Here is a 17,275-nt window from a genome sequence, read left to right as displayed (position 1 = left end):
TTTTTTTTTTTTTTTTTTGGTTTTTCCAGACAGGGTTTCTCTGTATAGCCCTTGGCTGTCCTGGAACTCACTCTGCAGACCAAACTGGCCTCAAACTCAGAAATCCACCTTCCTCTGCCTCCCAAGTGCTGGGATTAAAGGCGTGCGCCACCACTGCCCAGCTGCAATGAAGTTTTGACACAGAAAAATACTCTGCAGCTAGAGAGATGTCTCAGCGGTTAAGAGCACTGACTGCTCTTTGGGAGGTCCTGAGTTCAATTCCCAGAAACCACATGGTGGTTCACAACCATCTGTAATGGAATCCAATGCCCTCTTCTGGTGTGTGTCTGGAGATAGCTACAGCATATTCATATAAATAAAAAAATTTAAATTAAAAAAAAAGGAAGAAAAATATTCTGTGTATTTTAAAGAACCTTGCAAACACAATTTACTAAGTATATTTTTTCAGGAAGAATACTTTTTCAGGAAGTATTTTGAATGGCAGTGTTACCAGTACGATCTGGATAAAGTAAAAGGAAGGAGGTCACTTGGTCATGTCTTATTCCATGGCAGATTAAGGCTGGGCAGGGTCCTGGTGCCCCGTTTAAATCCCGAGAGCACAGGCCTCGGCCCAGGTGTGTCTCAGCCATGTGTGTTGGGCCTCTTCAAGGGTTCAGGGGATGACTTACACGTCTCATTACCTTTCTCTTGGCAGAATTTCTCTTGTCTAAGATGGAGTCAAGCAAAAAGATAGATGCTGCCGGTACACTGCAGCCTAACCCACCCCTAAAGTTGCAGCCTGATCGCGGCGCAGGGCCGGTGCTCGTGCCGGAGCAAGGAGGCTACAAGGAGAAGTTTGTGAAGACGGTGGAGGACAAGTACAAGTGCGAGAAGTGCCGCCTGGTGCTGTGCAACCCAAAGCAGACGGAGTGCGGGCACCGCTTCTGTGAGAGCTGCATGGCCGCCCTGCTCAGGTGGGTGCTGCCCACAGGCCACACTGCCTGGCCAGGACTGAACCCCTCCTCACACTGCCTGGCCAGGACTGAACCCCTCCTCACACTGCCTGGCCAGGGGCTGAACCCCTCCTCACACTGCCTGGCCAGGGGCTGAACCCCTCCTCACACTGCCTGGCCAGGACTGAACCCCTCCTCACACTGCCTGGCCAGGGGCTGAACCCCTCCTCACACTGCCTGGCCAGGGGCTGAACCCCTCCTCACACTGCCTGGCCAGGGGCTGAACCCCTCTTCACCTGTTTCTTCCAAGACTGAATGATTTTCAGTCCAGCATAGGAGAACCTTTAGGGCAACTCAGGCACATGTCATGCCTGAGTTTCTGAGACCTTGCCCTGCATGCCTCACGTCCCACCTGCCCAGGCTTCTCCCCTGAAGTCTCCTCAGTGGCATTAGCACTCTGTCCACAGAGCTTCTGTGTCCCCCATCTGCATTGCTGTATTCTGCGCAAGAAGCTTATGTTTTATGGTGATGATATCAAATGATCCTGAGTCCTTAAAATTGAAGGGTGCTCCTGGGCCAGGGTAGAGGAAGGTCAGGGTCACATGCAGAACAGAGCAGGTGGTAAGTCTGCATGCTTGCCTAGCAGGTACACAGAGATCTGGGGGACCGAGACTGAGACCCTAGAAGCTCACGAGTCTAGTGAGTTGCCGTAGTAAAATCACAAGGACAAGTTGGGAGCTGGAGGACGGACGTTGAGTCTGCCACGGAAGAGCTCCATCATGCGGCTTTGTGTGTTTGCCAGCATCGTGCTTGGCCCTCGGATCGCTACAGGACACACTGTACCATCAGGACCCTCAGGACACATTAGCTTGAGAAGGCCAGCCAGTTCCTTTGCCCATCTGGTCACTCACACCTGGGTACCTGAGACCAAGGCGGAGCCCAGTAGCCAGGCCCCTGAGCACCCCAACCCTCATCATACCCACTCACTTGTCCCGCACAGCCCACTCGGTTTTGCTGAGGGTGAAAGGACCCAGGTTGAACTTGCTGATGACACAGTAGGCTCAGCCCCCAATTCCTATGGAACACGACCTGGAAACCACTTGAGCTCAGGAGAGGCCCATAAAGTTCTGTTCTTTTTCTCCTGTGGATTACTTTTTAAACTCGGTTTTCAGTAGCATCCTGGAGCCCTGCCTGTTGTTGCAAGCTAGAGCAGGCCTGACTACAGTGGACAGTGCTCTGTGCTGTGAGCCCGGAATGGGGACCTGACCCCTGCTCTAACATACTCTGTTTCCTTCAGCTCCTCCAGTCCAAAATGCACAGCATGTCAAGAGAGCATCATCAAAGACAAGGTATGCTTACCCATTCATTTCTTTTCTTCAGACAGAGGTGTACCCAAACTTAATGGATCTTTTTTTCCACAGCCTCTAGGTACAGAGGTGTGCCACCATGCTGGGCTTTTTAGGTGGCTAATACATTTCACATAGCTTGCAATTGGTGCTGTGGAATTCAGTTTAAATTTTTACTTGATTTGTTATTGGGAGAAGGTACATGTGTGCCATGATGTTCATGTAGAGGTCAGAGTGCAAACTTGTAGAGTTCTCTCCTTCTTCCTTTAAGTGGTTCTAGGGATCAAATTCAGGTTGCCAGGTTTGCACAGAAAATATTTTACCCTCTGAGCAACCTTGTTATTCATAACTTTTGTACAATGCATTAAAATTCAGTTTTATTTTACTTTTTAAAATTAAGCTGGGCATGGTGTTGCACACCTTTAATCCCAGTACTCAAGAGGCAGAGACAGGTGGATCTCTGGGAATTGGAGGCCAGCCTGGTCTATGTATCGAGATCCAGGACAGCCAGGGCTACATAATAGAGACCTTTTCTCAAAAACAGTTATTCTGTAGGGTGGTGAGAGTGGGAGTCTAGCTCAGGCTAGCCTTGAACTCATCCAGTAGCCAAGGTCCTTCTGTCTCTGTCTCCCAAGGCCCAGGATCACAGGTACACGCTCCCACATCTCGTATTTGCAGTGCTGAGGATATGGCTCAGGCTTTGGGTGTTCTAGGTAAGCACAGCACTTACTAAGGTAGCTCTCCAGTCCCTTGTGTGTTAGTGTGAGACAGGGTTTCACTGTGTAGCTCTGACTGGCCTTGGAATCACAGAGATCTGCCTGCCTCTGCTTCTGCCTCTGCCTCCACACATGGCAAGTCCCTTGGTTTTTCCTTTGTTTGTTTTGATTTTTGAGATTGGATCTTCCTGTGTAGCCCAGACTGTCCTGAAACTCACAACAGCCCTCCGGCCTCAGCCTCCTAGGATTGCAGGCACGTCCCACAGTGCTCAGCTCTTAGTTTTGACACTGGTGCAGCAGGCTTCAAGGCCCAACATGCACTATGTGAGCACCTGGGCAGACTGGATGTAGAGGAAATGGCAAACCCATTGTCAGTCTTCAGCCATGACTCCTGCAAGGCTCGCTGTCCTCCAGCCACCTGCTTTGCCCATAACAGTCTGACCTGTTCACCCCGTGGGAAGTCGAGTGAAGAGTCCAGACCTGTGAGAAGTGCTGAGGTGCCTGTTACGGCAGTGGTGTCTGTGGCTGAGTCACTGCTGTCCTGTAGCTCTCTGTCTCATACAGCCTATACTCAGCTGTGACACTAGCTTTACCTCAGACATGCCTGTGGGAAGGGGACGTTTGCACTTGTTCCTGCTCCTCTTTACAGTGTCTTGAAGAGCTTAGACAGTGAGTGAGATCAGCTGCCGTCTCCCCACATGGCTGTCAGCACTGGCACACTTAGAGTGGGTACCCCTGAGGCCTCCCCTAGCTTCTTCCAGAAGAATCCGATCACTCCCCTTTTCTCTGGCACATGGCCACCCACATAGTGCTAAGCCCTTCCAGGTACATTTGTAGCTTGAGACAACTCATTCTTAAAGATTTAAATATCAATAAAACTGTGTGTGATTCCAATATTTTGATTAATGAACCTAACAGTTTTTAAATGCAGGCTATTAAATTCCACACTAAGAATCTTGCTCTGGGGTTTCCTGTCTAAAGCATTTGCAAGTGCTGGACTTGCTGGTCAGGGCAGCCCTGGTGAGGCTACTGGCCACAAGTGCCCCTGATCCCTGGGCTCTGGGGAAGAAGGGCATCTAACAGAACTTGTTCTGGATAGTAAGGAGAGTTAACCAGTCCTCCAAACTTTTTCTTAGCAAACTAGCATATCTGCTGCTGAAGACTTCAGTCAGTTGTTATAGGAAGCAGGTCACTTAGCCCACACCTTTTCTTAAATGGCAGTGTGCCTCCCTTGTTCTCATGAATTGACAAGTGTGACTGAGAAAGATGATAAAGCCGCAAGCTGAAGTGCCTTTTAAATATCTGTTTCATTCCAGGCTGTCCTCAAACTCACAGGCTGATTCTTCTGCCTTTGCTTTCTGAGTGGTGGCATTAAAGGCATAGACCAAGATACCAGCTTCCATCTTACTTTTTGAAACAGGATCTGTCACTGACCTTGGAGCTTGCTGATTGGCTAGACTAGCTGGCCAATAAGCTCCAGATCATATCCCCCACCCCCGCACCCTCCTCAGCACTGGGATCAAACACCACCACCCGTGGTGTGTGTGCAGGTGTCAGCACCCCAACTCAGATCTTGCCCAGCATGCACTTTACTGACTGAGGTGTCTCTGTTTTTAAGCTTATCAGCCATTTGTTTTGCCTCTGCCTGAACTTTTAGGAAGGACTAAGTATTGACAGGCGGGAGTGTCTCAGAAATGCCTGTGGACTAAGATGATGTAGACTGTTGTTAGAGGCAGATTGCTTGTTTTCTAAAGAAAAATAAAATTAAAGACAAGCAGGTGTTCATTTTTAGGAGGATAGTTCAGTACCAGCTCATCCTTGTAGCATTTATGTAAAGCTTCCTTTGGACTAAGTGGTGGAATGTTTCCCTCGAATGCTCAAGGCCCTGGGAGTCCATCTCCAGTGCTGAGGGAAAAAGGAAATTAAAAAGAAAAACAATCTTTGGTAAAAAACCGAGTTATAAAGCAGCGTACACTAAGAGGGAACCAAAATTGTTTTACAGATTGTCCCAAAACATCATCTCTACAACTGTTGGTCTGATTCTCTAATAAGCTTTTTGAACAGCGTATTGAGTTGCCAGCATGTTGCCAAGTCCTTTGGCAAGCGGTGCACTCCAGGCCATCTGCTCCTTGTTGGCTGGGAACTCAAGCCCACCTTGTCCAGAGGCCGTGTCAGTATTCAAGGACCATCGTGCTCTAAAATGACTTCACCCCAAATGTCTTTTGCTTACCTAATAAAAGACAGTGGTTAAGGCTTTCTGAGTTAAATGGTGTCTCTTAGTGGGGCCAGCGCCTTCATTCTACTTATGGAAATTAAGACGGCCCTTAATGCTTTCCGAGGCCCACTTAAGAGTTACTCTTAGGATCCTTAAGAGTGGTTTAGCCTTGTCCACAATTGCAGCATGTGAAGATTAGGAAGTATTAATCCTCTAACTACTTTTCAATTCAGGTGTTTAAGGATAATTGCTGCAAGAGAGAGATTCTGGCCCTTCAGATCTACTGTCGGAATGAAGGCAGAGGGTGTGTGGAGCAGCTGACCCTGGGACATCTGCTGGTAAGCTCCAAGGGGCACTAGAGGGGTCTCTGTTCAGAGGGCCGCTGGTTCACCTCGCCCAACTGTGTGCCCGCCATGGCGGCATAGCATTGTGTGCGCCATAGTGCCGTGTTTACCCTGTAACAGAGCACCATGCAGGAAATGGTCCAATCCCTGGGACACACAGTGTCACTTCACAGCATCAGTGAACTGTTATCCTCTACACTACTCCGACAAAAAAGTTGGACTTGGGTTTTTTACTTTCCAAGGCACTTTAGAACTTTGTCTCTACCATGGAACTTCATAAAACTTACGGTTTTTTATTTGTATATTTTATTCAGAGTGGATAATTGAATTAGAATAAGGGGTTTGTGTGTGTGTGTCTGTCTGTCTGTCTATCAGTCTGTGTCTGTCTGTGTACACCTTTTGACACTGAGTCTTGCTATATAGTTCAGGCATCTCCATGTCTCAACCCATTCTGCTAGGGATTACAGGTCTGCATAGCCACATCATGCTAGAATAGTTGTTATCAGAGACTTCCCACCCTAGTTATGGTAACTCGTGTGTTGAGCAAACAGTGCACATGGTGAGCCTATGCCTCTGTGCTTGCCACTCTGCTGCACAGAACTCTCCCAGGAGCAAGGTCACAGTGTTCTGCGGGCTTCTTTATACAGCAGGGACAGTCTGCCATTTCACACTACACTGTCGGCCAGTTAAGAACTTTGCTTTCTTCTACAGGTGCACCTAAAAAATGAATGTCAGTTTGAGGAACTTCCCTGTCTTCGTGCCGACTGCAAAGAAAAAGTACTGAGAAAAGACTTGCGGGATCATGTGGAAAAGGCCTGTAAATACCGCGAGGCCACGTGCAATCACTGCAAGAGCCAAGTGCCCATGATCACACTGCAGGTGCGCTGCTGCCTGTCCCTGTCCCTCTGCTCAGTCAGGTGCACTTGTGCAGAGATGACGGCTCTAACGAGGAGAAAGGGAGAGGGATTACATAGCAATTTTCATCTAACTTTATTTCAGAGTAAAGCTGTATTTGTTTTGCCTATTTTGATTTATATGATTAACATTTTCCATTGCCTTGATTGACTCATTTGAGATGTCGAAGAAATGAAGAATGATGATTCAAAAAAGGTAGAATTTGTAACTTGTCCCAAAGAATAGCCTCAAATGTTGATGGAGAGCTCATCTTCCCACAGCTGTATGACACAGCCATCACTTACAGCAGGCTCATCTATCCTGCAGTGTCAGGCACTGCCTGTCTGAGAGAGACGGGGATAGCAGTGCTCTCCTGCTTCACTGTTTTGGCACAGTCTGCTCTGTGCATGCGCTGCAATCATCACTTCTATGTAGAAGACGAAAGAGACACTGAGGGTAGAGGAGCAGTTTTGAAAACAGTCACTCACTGAGTAAACATTGATTGTGTACCTGCTGTGTGCTATGACATTCCAGGACATGGACTGCTTTTGGGTTGCTAAGAGGGGACTTAGGACGTGCTAACAGAGTTGGGAGCTGAGAGGCTGAGTGGTTAGAGACCTCTCTTGATAGCACACAGTGCAGAGGTCATGGGCAGGGGGACTCTTGGAGTATAGCTAGGGCACAGGGCCGTGGCTGAGTTTCTGGTGTCTGTCTTGGAACGTGTCATGGCCACTGTGGAGGAGAGTCCCTACCCCATGAAATGAGATGAGTTCTGCTCTACCATCTCAGCATTCTCTCCCAACCAGCCGTGCATTATCTGAGAATATTTTTCTTATAGAATACCATAGACATTCCCAGTTACTGAGAGCTTTTAAGGACTGTGTCTTCCCCTTTGGGAAATAGCATTAGAATGTGTCGTAGTTGAGCAGTGTCTCCGGTAGCAAACTTACAGTGAGTGAGACGCTCAGGGAATGAGTGCCGTGCAGGATGCGAGTGTTAGTGTATTGCTGTCAGAAATACGCTTTACTTTCTGCAGAAATCAGTTCTTTGCAGTACAGAGTCAAGTAATTAATTTTTATTTGAGAAGGAACTGAAACCTGTCAGTTAAATACCACGTAAGTTGCCACCCCTGAACACCAGGCAAGGCTCTAAGAGTCAGAAGGGTGTGTGGCTAACCACGTGTTCACAGCAATGGGGCTAACTGGATGGTATCATCAGTCTGCAGTCTGAGGAAGAAGAACCAGGCACACAGTTAAATTTCTGTAGTGTGAAAAGAACTGTGACCATAATGTGTACAAAACACCGATAAGGAAGCCAGCTCATGCCAAGGGCTACGGAAGATCAGAGAAGAGGCCGGGCTTGTCTCATTTGCATTTTTAATTGGCAGACACAGATTGGAGGAAAGGAAGTTGGACTGGAAGGCAGTTTGAGACCTGAAGTTCCCTCAGAAATGGCTGTCCCTTGTAATGTCGGAGGCCTTCGCGAGGGAAGCCATTGCAAGAAGCTTTGATGGCATCACTAGGATGCTTTTGTTACCGCTTTTGCTTCATTCGAGTTACTAAGGATTGAACTCAGGACCATCCTCAGAGACCACTTTTTAATTTTTCTTATTTTAAGACAGGGTCTGACTGTCCTGGAAATCACCAATTCAGTCAAGCTGGCTTTAGATTTGGCATCCTGCCTTGGTCTCCTGAGCAGCTGGAGTCACTACGGCCATTGGTTTGCATTCTGTTTTGAAATAGGCTCTTGTAAAAAAAGCCCAGGCTGGTCTTAATTTCACTAGATACGTGAGGATGTCTATGAACTCCTGGTTTTCCTGCCATCGCCTCCTAAGTACTGGGATTGTGGGTGTGTGCCACCACTACCTGCCTATATTAAGGCCTGGATTGCATTCTTCTCTAGCTTTTAGTCCCTTACACCCATACTGAGGACTGAAGCCAGAGCACTGAGCATGCTGGGCTAGGCAAGCGCCCTGCCTGTAAGCTGTGTGTCTGTAGCCTCAGCAATGGTTCTAACCAGTGTGCACATTTCACATCATTGCATGTCCCCCTCAGTAACACCGCACAGTCCTGACACTGGGAGAGCAGTGCACATTCTTTTCTTCACAGAACTAGGAAGGCTCTGGGCCTTACTCTGGGCCTCTTCTCCTTGTATTTAGTGCCAGGAGTGCATGCCCAGATCTTTTGATTTTTTTTTTTTTTTTTAAACTCTAATATACTGTTATGCCTAACAGAAGAGTTTCATTTGGCTTATTCTCAGACTTTATTAAAATACGATTTGCTTCAAGAATTGTATGCAGTTTGGCCCTGCACTAGACACTGTCAGTAGTGTCCTGCTGGCTGGCAATGCAGTGTGTGTTACAGGTCCTAGCCTGTATAGTGTATGACACACTCCACAGTTGAGAGGTTATGTATGTTAGGCATACATAAATATGTGATGAAACCTTGAGTTGAAAGACAGAAATGCAGAATTCTGCATTGCTTTAGTGGTTGGTTACTTGATGATTAAGCATGAAGTAGGTGGAAAAGGATGATCGTGTGCATACGTGTGTGATCAAATTTGTATTCCTGCCAGGCTTGAGTGTACACCTACAGTCCGGACTCAAGAGGCAGGGATTCAAAGCTACACTGTTTCTAGGTAACCCATGTTCCCACAAACCACTATGAATGTATCAAGTTTTTGTTTTGCTTTGTTTGTGACAGAGTCTCATGTAACCCAGCTGCCCTGGAACTTGCTGTGTAGATCAGGCTGACCTCAAACTCACAGAGATCTGCCTGTATTTCCCAGGTTCTGGGATTAAAGGCACATACCACATGCATGCTTGGCCCAGGGTTTTGTCTGTGTTTTCAGTGGCGCATCCTTCCCTTTGGCTGTTACAACACAGAGTTGCTAAATATCACATGTCAGGTTGTGGCCATCCGTAACTCCCTCTTCTGACTTTCACAGATACCTGGCACACATGTGGTACATAGCCATACATATGAGGAAAACACTTACACACTAACTAAATAAAATAAATTAAAAGAAAATAGAATGAGAAACCAAGATGTTGGCAGGGCCATGTTTCCAGCAGCATCCCTGAGAGAATACTTCCTTTCCTTTCCTTTCCTTTCCTAGACGTTCTTGGTTATCATTGCCCTTGACTCGTGACTATAGCACTCCTACTCTCTCTGTGTTTAGGTGGCTGCTCCCAAGTCCTTGCCTCTCTAAGGATGCCAGTCATGAGATGTAGGGCCTTGTCCTGATTCATGACAGCTGCAAAGAACCAGACCCAGTAAGGTCCCATTCATAGGTTCTGAATGGGCATGAACAGTGTTGTAGGAGGACACTAGTCAGTCACTTTCATGGGTAGAAGCCCTGGGCAGGCAATTCAGTGAAAAGAAATGTTCATGATTAGTACGGAGAAGTGCCCCAGTTCAGCATGTCTGAGCAGCAGGATCCCACATTGTGTCCTCCCATTAGACTGCCCTAGATTAGAGAACGTGGTAGAATTGGTGAGGTGCAGAATATGCTTTCCTGTGATGATGGGATTCCAGCCTGGGGTCAGGTAATTGGAGGGCAATTTGGCAACAATTCACCAAAATCTATCTTAAAACTTGTGCGTCCTTTGATGCTCTTAAAACCTTCCTCCAGTGGCATTGACCTCCTAGCCTGTCTACCCCTTCCCCCTCCCATGCCCTCCCCTCCTCCCTTCCCTGCTTTACCTTACCTCCACCAGTGCCATTCTGGTCTTCTCCCTCCTCTCTACCTATGTTGATGAGTGAACAGGCAAGTGTCCAGCCCAGGAACAAAGATGGGAGTGTATGGGTTCCAGGAGCCGACAAAGTCCCTGTGATGCCTTTACCATGTTTCAGACTCCCATGATGTTCTGTAGCCTTGTGGCCTTGGCTCGCGGGAGGGTGGTCTGCTCACACTTGGTTTACAGATGTAGTAGGTATCAGAGAAGCAAGGCACGTTCTTAGGGTTTTTCCACTGAAACATGCAGAATGCCTTGACTTTGTGGTACTTGGAAACTCTGGATCCATGCAAACCCCACCATGGGTCCTTGTGCAGGCTCTCCCTTGGGAGGGCCTACGATTAGGTTCTCCCTGTCCAGTCAGTAAGGAATGGGCGTGGACTTACTCACCAGGTACTCTGAGAGGCTCTGAGACGCTGCCCTGCAGATGTAGGGCGCATACCTAGAAATCCCAGGCCTTCAAGATTTCAGTGAGATTGAGCCTGGTCCCCTCGCAGGTCAGTGTTCTCTGTTAAACACTTCCTTTGTGTGGCCACTGTCTTGGCCCTGTACCTGCCTAGTTAGACTGAGGCTAAAGCAAATGCCATCGGCTCTTCATCGACCTAAAGACAAATGTCACCCAAGGCCCAAGGAACTAGAAAACCTACTGAGACTCCAAAGTGTCCCGGGGCCTTGGAGCACTGCTGAGCGTCCTGACCCAGCAGTAGTTGCTGGCTGACACTCCTGTTCTTGCCTTCAGTGTGGGTCTTGTGGTGCTTTCTTGGGCCCTTGGGTGTGATGTCCTGGACAGAGTTCTTGCCCTTACTTTGTTTATAGAGTCCCAGGGACTACACATTGCCTCATACTCCTGGCATTGAGATTAGCAATCCCTGTCTGTCTTGTGCAGAGCTAACAGTCACACCATTTCAGTAGGGCCTAGACCAAACTTTATCCATACTTATGTACTAAAGATAATCTTGGTAAGATTTCAGGACATAACCAGGAAACTGCCATTTTCCCACGTTAGAGGGGTGTCCTGTCCAGACTCCACAGTGATCATGGGCATTTGACCAACCCCACATTGTCCATAGGGCCTTGACCTGTGATGTGCGTTGGAGGAAGCTGGTGGTCAGATGCCACCAACAGTATTCTTTTTTTTTAATTGGATATTTTATTTATTTACATTTCCAATATTATCTCCTTTCCTCATTCCCCGCCCCCAGAAACCCCCTACCCCATCCTCCTCCTGCTTCTATGAGGACCAACAGTATTCTTTACAAGTTCCCTCTGAGTCAGTTGTGCCCTGATGTCTCAAGGTTCCAGACTCTGTCATGCTCTGGTGTGAATGTCACATGGTAATGGTGGACCAAGTTTCCTTTGTTTCTATGTTAGAGAGCTGATGGGCATTGGCCAGGATAAGCTTTCGAGTTCCAGAGTTGCAGTATTTCCTTTTTCTTTGTAGAAACATGAAGACACGGATTGTCCCTGTGTGGTGGTGTCCTGCCCTCACAAGTGCAGCGTTCAGACTCTCCTGAGGAGTGAGGTAAGGCACAGCCAGGGCCCAGGCAGGAGCCCTGTGACATTAGGTCCTGTGTCCCGTAGGCTGCAGTCTTCCAAGTTACAGGCACCTAGAGTCTTCATGACTGACTGTGGTGATGTGTGTAACAGGAAAGACAACTGACAGGGAGTTTGTGAAGTCAGAAGCAAACAAAAAGCTACGAAAGGTAAATTCAGGGTTGAAAATATTAAGAATTGAAAAAAAATGTGAATACTTTATCTACTTTATCTAAATGTAAGGAAAGGAGGGACTTTAAGGGTTTTTTTAAGCACTGTTTTTAAATCTACAAAACAATGGATTCTGTGAGATTGTCTCAGAAGGATGTCAGACCTTGGAGAACAATTCTGACCTCCTGGGCAGGGCAGTGCTAGATGGGAAGGAAGTTCTGAGTGCAAGGCATCTGTGTCTTAGATCATCCTTAGGGGCATGTGGGAGGAGCCCCAGTGACTACACTTCACACCCTACCCGGGTACTCCTGTAAAATGGGTAGATGTTTATCATTGGTCTCATTTGATCTGTCCATATGGATGGATCCATATGGAAAATTACTGAGATTCCCAATTTTTTTTTTAGATTTATGTATCATATTATATGAGTACCCTATACCTGTCTTAAGACACACCAGAAGAGGTCATTGGATCCCATTACAGATGGCTGTGAGCCACCATGTGGATGCTGGGAATTGAACTCAGGACCTCTGGAAGACCAGTCGGTGCTCTTAACCACTGAACCATCTTTCCAGCCCTGATTTCCAACCTTTTTTACATGAGACCTGACCTGGAACCGCCATGGTTGCTCTGATCTTTGGAGCCTGCCTCCAGAAGCCTGGGCATCCTCCTGGGCAGTTGGAAGAAGCTGGGTAGGATCAGTGTCAGGACTCCAAATGTGCCCCCGGGAGGACCTGTTGTGAGAACAAGAAAATGACCCACATGGGGACACTCGGAGAGCCTTCTAATAATGTGTGGAGAGTTTAACTGCTGAGGTGACTTCCATTCTGTCTGCTCAGAGCTCTGAAGTAAGATGAAAATTTACCTCTAAGTTACTTTTATTTCAAAATAAAACTTCAGACTGCATTCTTCTCGGTTTCTAGTGAAAGGAGCTATTAAGCTGTGCATTGATTTCTTCTGTACATTCTCTAGGGCTCCGAGTATACTGATAATAAAACCAGGTTAGGAAGAGGTAGGGCAGCGAGTTTACTGTGGAAACACATGTCAGAACAGCGCATGTCAGAACAGCACATGTCAGAACAGCGTGCCCTGGTTGTAACATTAGAAGTGTTAGCTTGTCACATCTGTAATTGTAACAGTGGCCCTGAAAGACTCTCAGACCTTAAAGCTTTAAACAAACTTAGTGAACAAGAGTCTCCGTGTGCGGGTCCATGCTGACCTGCCTGTGAGACCTTCTCAGTACTTCCTCCAAGTCCAGGGAAACTGCAAGGATACTAGGACACTGGTCTTTACAACTGCCTGTCTAACTTTGCCGTATGGCTGGTTGTGGTCAGGGCTGCAGGGCCCTTTTCCAGGTTGCCTTTCTCCTGAGCTGTTGTAGAAGGGTCAGTGAACAGGGCGGAAATGGGTCCCTGTCTGCATCATTCCTAAACACCAAGCAGAGAGAACAACTGCCCTGGTTCTGGTAGACTGAGCAAGATTCCTAACTACACAAACCTGCACCCACCATATCTGCATAGACACTGCAGAGTGTGAGCTGCGAGAAGGCATCTGAGAGGGCAGGGGCTTCCCAGCCCACAGCATCACAAGCCCAGGCAGACACAGCTGGCTCAAGGTCCATCTTAGTTCCCTTGTCTCTTGCTTGGGGCATCCTGGAGCTAAACAAGAAGCGGTTTTCTTTCAAGATAGCTTAGAATTTTCTAGGCACTCCTAATCTTCCCTCTGTCAGTTGAGACAGCATAAGATTCCTGTTGTTAGACTTACTGCAGAAATCTTTGGAAGCTTATAAGCCTGCGAATGTGCAGGAAAAAGGCTCTTCAGTGAAGGAGTAACTCGCCTCCAGCCATCCCAAGTATTACTACTATTCGTATGTGAGCTTGCTTTGGAAATGGGTTTACTTTTGTTACTGTATAGTAGGTGTGTGACCCAGTTGTACTCCAAATGCTTTCCGATTTTTTTTTTTGTGTTTCATACAGTTTTTGTTAATAGTCTTTAAATGTGCATTCTGTTTTTCTTTTTTCTTTTTCTTTTTTTCCCTTTTTAACTCTGGCACTTCAGACGGCATGTCACAGTTTGAACAATTCGTTTTAAGAAAATTGGAAGTTTAAGAACTGTTGCAGTAAATGTATTTATGTATATTGGTGTGTACACGTGCATACTTGTGATGAAACTGTATTTTACTGCCTGAAGTCCAGCGAGCAGATGACGCGTACACACCTGCAGCTGATAAACAGCCTTTTTAACAGCACAGCCTGGATGCTCTCTGTGCCCTGATATGTTTGAACATTTTCATGCAAACGTTTGTGTCACAACTCACGTCTCTTTCCCGTTGCAGTTGAGTGCACACTTGTCCGAGTGTGTCAATGCCCCCAGCACCTGTAGTTTTAAGCGCTATGGCTGCGTTTTTCAGGTCAGTATCTAACATTTGTCCTTCCCAGTTACTGACGTCCGCCATTGAAGCAAGTTCTCATAATACTTCAGCATCTGAGTTCTCGCTATTTTAGTCTTTGTCATGAAACCAGATCACCTGCTGCATGAGTGCAAAAGGCCACACGCGTGCAGCTGGTGTGGGTGCTCACTTGCCAGGCCAGGGTGTTCTGAGACTCGGGTGGACAGCATGGGTGCCCTGCAGACAGCTCCTCCGACAGTAAGGGCGAATGCAGTGACATCTGCTGGAGTCACCAAGTATCATGGCTGTTAAACTAAATGTAGCTTTGACATCATTTCTCAGTCCTTAGCAAAAAAGAGTCACACATGGGTATCCATGAAGCTTTGCTTACACGTGTGTGCTGACTCTGACGCCTGCAGGGTTGGATTTGACTGAGCAAAGCCTGTAGAAAGCCTGCTTCCTGGGAAACAGCGTTATCGTCAGAAACCTATATCTGGTTTTCTATTTTTTTTTAAATGCTAGTGAGTCAAGATTGAGTTTTTATTCAAATATATATCCTAATTCTTATCTACCAAAAGGCAAAATGCGTCACGCGGAAAGTGTTGTGCCCTTAGTTTTACATATTGACAGCGTGTTGTTACGGAGTCGTAACAACAGAGATGGTGAAACTCACTGTCATAGTTTTTACCAAGAAGAGGAACCACTGAGAGTGAGCGTGAGGTCCTCCCTTGCTAACGTTAGTCCAGGAGGCGCCTGCACCTCCCTGTCCTGTTGTGCGTAGCTCCATCCATCCTGTGTGTGTGCGTATGTATGCTGATGCAGAGGCACGCTCAGATCAGCATACACAGAGACAGACTCTATGTACAGAGTATGTGTTTTGGAGATCATGAAAACACTTTTTCTGATTTCTTAATTTTCTAGTACCAAAACAAATTATATTCTCATACTAATTATTTCCTTGAATATGCAAAGTACTACTGACTGTGCTTGCCCTTGGCTTGAATGGTCTGCATCTTACGTACTCTGTAGAGTGTTTATGTTTTGTATGTAAATTTCTCAGCACTGCAGCCTGCTGAGGCGGTGCCTTTTTGGTTACAATGCTGTATCATAGTTCATTGGACCACTGTAGTGTTCTGCAGGTTCCAGAACATTCTCTTTCTATATCTTCATGAAAATGACTTGTAAAGGAACAGGATACATTTCTAGTTTAATTCCATGGTTTTACAAGTATGAAACACTAGTGAGAAGCATGACCTTGAGGTTAGCTCTGTAGCACCACAGTGTTCTTGGTGTGCTCCCTGCACTGTGGCCCAGGAGGTCCTGGGTGAGGGCCCCTGGGATCCCTGCACATAAACAAGCCCTTCCTGTGTAGCTGCTTCTGGAGTTGTGTGCTAGGTTTCCTGTTCTTTGAGTGGTATGACTGGCTTAGAGTTACCCACCATTGCTCTTGCAGGGTACAAACCAGCAGATCAAGGCCCACGAGGCCAGCTCCGCGGTACAGCATGTGAACCTGCTGAAGGAGTGGAGCAACTCCCTGGAGAAGAAGGTAGGCAGGGACTCTTGGCGTCTGCCAGGTTTATAATGCTTCAAGCTATTTATAGAGTGCATCTATTTTGTAATTATCAACGGTTTTTAAATGAGAGAGCCAGCATGAAGAGATTGGCAGGAGAGTCAGCTCTGTTCTAGAATCTTGGACGTCTGTGTAAAAGTGTTTGCCCCTGTTCAACTACAAGCAACCTGCAATGCCCACTTTCCTTTCTCTCCTTTATGGGTGATCTTAAGCATTGATCCAGGACAAAGACTGTCCCAACTTCCATCCTCTCATACTCAGCTTCATAGTTGTGTGACAAGTGACCACCACACAGGTGAATTACCTCTGGTTGCTTTCTGCTGATCAGCATGGAGACTGGTGGGCTGGGCTGGACTGCTTAACCCCAAATACTGGCTGGCTCCTCACAGAGCAAGTTTGCCAGTCCCATGTGTCTGGTGACTAGTGTCACATGATCTACAGCTATGTCTTTTGTAAGACCCCGTTGTTTGCAGTTAGTTCTTTTGGCGGCTAGACTGTCTTCATAGACAGCACCACTGCCAACAGTTCCTCCTCCCTGAGGGGCTGAGAGCCTGCAGCCAGGTTCTTCCAGTCAGAGTGCGCCTGGTCCCCGCATTTGTTCTGAGGTGGTCACCCCACAGCAGGACCGTGTTTCCATGAGAGAAAGGCAAAGAAAGCAAGAGCTGACAGGAGAAATGGTTATGAGCTCACACTCACTGTGGCTCACTCACATTCAGTATACATTGATTAAAAACTTGTAGCAGAAAAAAAGTATCAAGAACTGATAAGGGGAAAAAAAGAGCTGACAAGAGTGGTGTGTCGGTGACATACATTTAATCCCAGCACTTGGGAAGCTGAGGCAGGCGGGCCACAGATGGAGTTCTAGGACACAGGACTACACAGAGAGACCTTGTCTCAAAGGGTCTTCCTTTTACTTAGTTTTACCAGGTGGTGGGACACATACCTGTAATCCCAGTCCTTCTGAAGTAGAGGGAGAGAAGATCAGAAGTTCAAGGTCACATATAACTACATAGCAAGTTCAAGGCCAGCCTAGACTCCCTGAGAACCTGCCTCAAGAGAATAAGTCATTGTTTTGGTTGTTGTTTCCTTCGTTTCTTGTTTTATTCAGGGCAGCACAGAAGTTTAGTGGCTCTTGAGGTGTGTGCTGGCCTCAGTACACCAACCCAGGAAGTACTGAGGCTAAGGATGCTGTAAGCTGTGGAAGCAGGTCCCAGTTTTACTGGTGGGGAATGGTTAGGTTATGCTGTGTGTCTGGAACACACCCGCCTGCAACCTCAGCAGCAGTCATTCAAGAGCCAGAAGAAGGCAACCGTGTGCAGGGCTCCAGGGCTTTGCTCTCTGAGTACAAACTAACTGTCCAAATAAGGGAAGTTCTAAAGGAAGGAAACTAAGAGTAGTTGGTGTGTGTGTGTGCATGGTCCTGTCCATT

General features: G+C 47.1%; 1 protein-coding gene across 5 annotated transcripts in view; it reads left to right on the top strand.

Moving 5' to 3' along the window:
- The window catches only part of Traf3 (TNF receptor associated factor 3), a 100,248-nt gene that overhangs the window by 70,310 nt on the left and 12,663 nt on the right, over positions 1-17,275 (top strand). For all 5 annotated transcript variants that reach the window (XM_076921109.1, XM_076921108.1, XM_076921111.1 and 2 more), the window contains 7 exons: positions 695-953; positions 2,230-2,281; positions 5,443-5,547; positions 6,265-6,432; positions 11,625-11,705; positions 14,223-14,297; positions 15,730-15,822. In XM_076921109.1, coding sequence (XP_076777224.1) covers positions 712-953; positions 2,230-2,281; positions 5,443-5,547; positions 6,265-6,432; positions 11,625-11,705; positions 14,223-14,297; positions 15,730-15,822 — 816 coding nt within the window. In that variant the 5' untranslated portion in view covers positions 695-711. The remainder of the gene's footprint in view (positions 1-694; positions 954-2,229; positions 2,282-5,442; positions 5,548-6,264; positions 6,433-11,624; positions 11,706-14,222; positions 14,298-15,729; positions 15,823-17,275) is intronic.

This window comes from Arvicanthis niloticus, chromosome 23 (assembly GCF_011762505.2).
Source record: "Arvicanthis niloticus isolate mArvNil1 chromosome 23, mArvNil1.pat.X, whole genome shotgun sequence".
Taxonomy (NCBI): domain Eukaryota; kingdom Metazoa; phylum Chordata; class Mammalia; order Rodentia; family Muridae; genus Arvicanthis; species Arvicanthis niloticus.
This window is presented reverse-complemented; position numbering and strand designations above follow the sequence as displayed.